A 2870-nucleotide genomic window follows, 5' to 3' on the forward strand; every position below is an offset into this window, starting at 1 on the left:
TGGAGGCGGATGGAGGGAGGGAGAGGGGAAGCGGAAGGGAGGGAGGGAGAGTGAGAGGGGTGGAAGGGAGGGGAGGGAGGGAGAGGGAGGGTGGGTGGAAGGGAGGGAGGGAGGGGAAAGAGGTGGAGGGAGGGAGGCGGAGGGGAGGGTGGAAGGGAGGGAGGGGGGGAGGGTGGAAGGGAGGAAGGGAGGGGGAGGGGGAGGGTGGAAGGGAGGGAGGGAGGGGGAGGGTGGAAGGGAGGGAGGGAGAGGGAGGGTGGTGGAAGGGAGGAAGGGAGAGGGGGTAGAAAGGGAGAGGGATTTGTGGGGGAGGAAGAAAAGGGGAGGAGAGGGGGAGGGAGGAAGGAAGGGAGAGTTAGTAGGAAAGGGAAAGGGGGAGAGGAAGGAAGGAAGGTGGGAGGGAGGGGTTTGTGGGGGAAAGGAGTAGGAAGGGGGTAGGGGGTTGTGTGTGTGTGAGAGAAAGAGAGAGGAGGAGAGGAGGGAAAGAGGGATGCAGGAAAGGAACCTGGGAGACAGACAGAGAGAGAGAGAGAGACAGAATATTAGTAAATTTAATTGAAATCTTACATAAATTTCCTATTTAAAACAAACTAATGATTCTTCAAAATATGTAAATCCTCTTATAATAGAGAAAAAAAACATTCCTTTCCATATGCAAATCAATTCATATCACCCATTTCTCCCCTTCCTCTTTCCCTTCCCATTCCCCATCCTCCTCCACTTTCCCCTTGATCCCTTCGCACCCACCCTCCACACTTTTCCATTCTCCACACCCCTCCACCCTCCTCTCCACCCCCTCCTTCCCTCCCCCACCCCTCCTCCCTCCTCCCCACCCCCTCCTTCCCACCCCCGCCCCCTCCCCCTCCTCCCCACCCCTCCTTCCCTTCCCCCTCCACCCTCCTCCCCACCCCTTTCCACCCTCCTTAAAACCCCTCCACCCTCCTCCCACCCCTCCTTCCACCCCACCCCACCCTCTACACCCCCCTCCCACCCCCACCCCTCCCCTACTCCCCACCCTCCTTCCACCCCCACCCCTCCCCCTCCTCCACACACCCTCCTTCCACCCCCACCCCTCCTCCACTCCCCTCCTTCCCCCACCCCTCCCCCTCCTCCCCACCCCCACTCTCCACCCCACCCTCCCCTTCACCCTCATCCACACACCCTCCTTCCACCCCACCGCCTCTTCCCTCTTCCCCACCTTCCACCCTCATCCACACCCCCTCCCCCCTCATCCCCACCCCCTCCACCCTCCTCCCCAGCCCCTTCCCTCCCTCCTTAAAACCCCTCCACCCCTCCACACCCCCTCCCTTCCACCCCACCCCCTCCACCCTCCTCCCCCACCCCCCTCCACCCTCCTCCCCACCCCCTCCACCCTCCTCCCCACCCCCTCTCCACCCTCCTTCCCCCACCTCCCCTCCCACACACCCTCCTTCCACCCACACACCCTCCTTCCACCCTCTTCCCCACCCCTCCACCCCCTCCTCCCTACCCCCTTCCTTCCCCCCACCAGGGCAATTTGCAAGAGATGGACGCCCACGGAGACACCTCCTCCCAGTCCATGTCCTCCGCCTTCATGAACCCCTTTTCGCTGTACACGAAGGGGACGCTGGCGAACCTGGTGCGGGGGGAACTGGCTCAGAGCGCCACGCAAGTTGACTGCTTCTTCACGCCGCAGGTAGGACGAGGGGAAAGGGGGAGGGAGGGAAGGGGAAGGAAGGAAAGGGAAGGAGGGGAAGGGAGGAGAAGGAGGGGAAGGGGGGAAGGGGAAGGAGAGGGACCAAACTACCTACTGCTTCTTCTCGTCGCAGGCAGGACGAGGGGGAGGGGAGGGAGAGGAGGGGAAGGAGGGGGGAGGGGAGGGGGAATGGGGAGGATTGACTTCACCTACTGCTTCTTCTCGTCGCAGGTAGGACGAGGGGGAGGGGGAGAGGGGAGGGAAGGAGGGCGGGAGGGGCGAGGGAATGGGGAGGGATTGACTACCTACTGCTTCTTCTCGTCGCAGGTAGGACGAGGAGGGGAGGGAGAGGGGAGAGGAGAGAGGGGAAGGAGGGAAGGGAAGGAGGGAGGGGAGGGGGAATGGGGAGGGATTGACTACCTACTGCTTCTTCTCGTCGCAGGTAGGACGAGGAGGGGGAGGGGAAGGGGAGAGGGGAAGGGGAGGGATTGACTACCTACTGCTTCTTCTCGCCGCAGGTAAGGACGAGGGGGGAGGGGAGGGGGATTGACTACCTAGGTCGGTGTTCGGTGTTTATGTAGATCCACAAGGGGGTGGGTATTGGGGCTGTGTTGTTAATTGTATTATCTGTATATTGTAGGTCTTGGTTGATATAGGGTTTGGGTGTGTGTGTGTGTGTGGATGTGGATGTGTGTGTGTGTGTGGATGTGGATGTGTGTGTGGATGTGGATGTGTGTCTGTGTGTGAGGATGAGAGAGAAAGAGAGAGAGATTGAGAAAAAAAGAAAGAGAGAGAGAGAGAGAGAAACCATAGATATATAAACAAACAGACAGACAGACCGAGGACCAGAACGAGAAAAGACCCCACCAAACAGACAGAGAAATCCAACTAAACACGCGTGCCTCCTCGACCTTCCACCATCTCAGCGCCGCCCCCTTCCCCGCCCCGCCCCCACCAGGTCGCAGGTCGCCTCTTCCGCGGGGAATTGCCCTTCGGACTCGACCTCGTGGCCGTCAACGTGCAGCGAGGGCGGGACCATGGCCTGCCTCCCTATACGGCCATGAGAGCAGTCTGCAACTTGCCCCTGGTCGCCAGTTTCGCCGACCTGCAACCGGACATAGACGGTCAAGCGGTGAGGAATCTCGAGAGCATGTACAGGTAGGTGGAGGCGGGGGTCGTACCTGGGAAGGAGCTC

The 2870-nt window shown here is 60.9% G+C and overlaps 1 protein-coding gene across 1 annotated transcript in view; it reads left to right on the forward strand.

Moving 5' to 3' along the window:
• Positions 1 to 2833, forward strand: part of LOC113824154 (salivary peroxidase/catechol oxidase) — a gene marked incomplete at its 3' end in the record, with an annotated part of 30916 nt that extends 28083 nt beyond the window's left edge. Inside the window, 2 exon segments of the mRNA XM_070119371.1 lie at positions 1511 to 1675; positions 2634 to 2833. Of these exon segments, the coding sequence (XP_069975472.1) occupies positions 1511 to 1675; positions 2634 to 2833 (365 nt within the window).
• Between the last annotated feature and the right edge of the window lie 37 nt (positions 2834 to 2870).

Source organism: Penaeus vannamei, unplaced genomic scaffold, assembly GCF_042767895.1.
Source record: "Penaeus vannamei isolate JL-2024 unplaced genomic scaffold, ASM4276789v1 unanchor117, whole genome shotgun sequence".
In the NCBI taxonomy this organism is placed as follows: domain Eukaryota; kingdom Metazoa; phylum Arthropoda; class Malacostraca; order Decapoda; family Penaeidae; genus Penaeus; species Penaeus vannamei.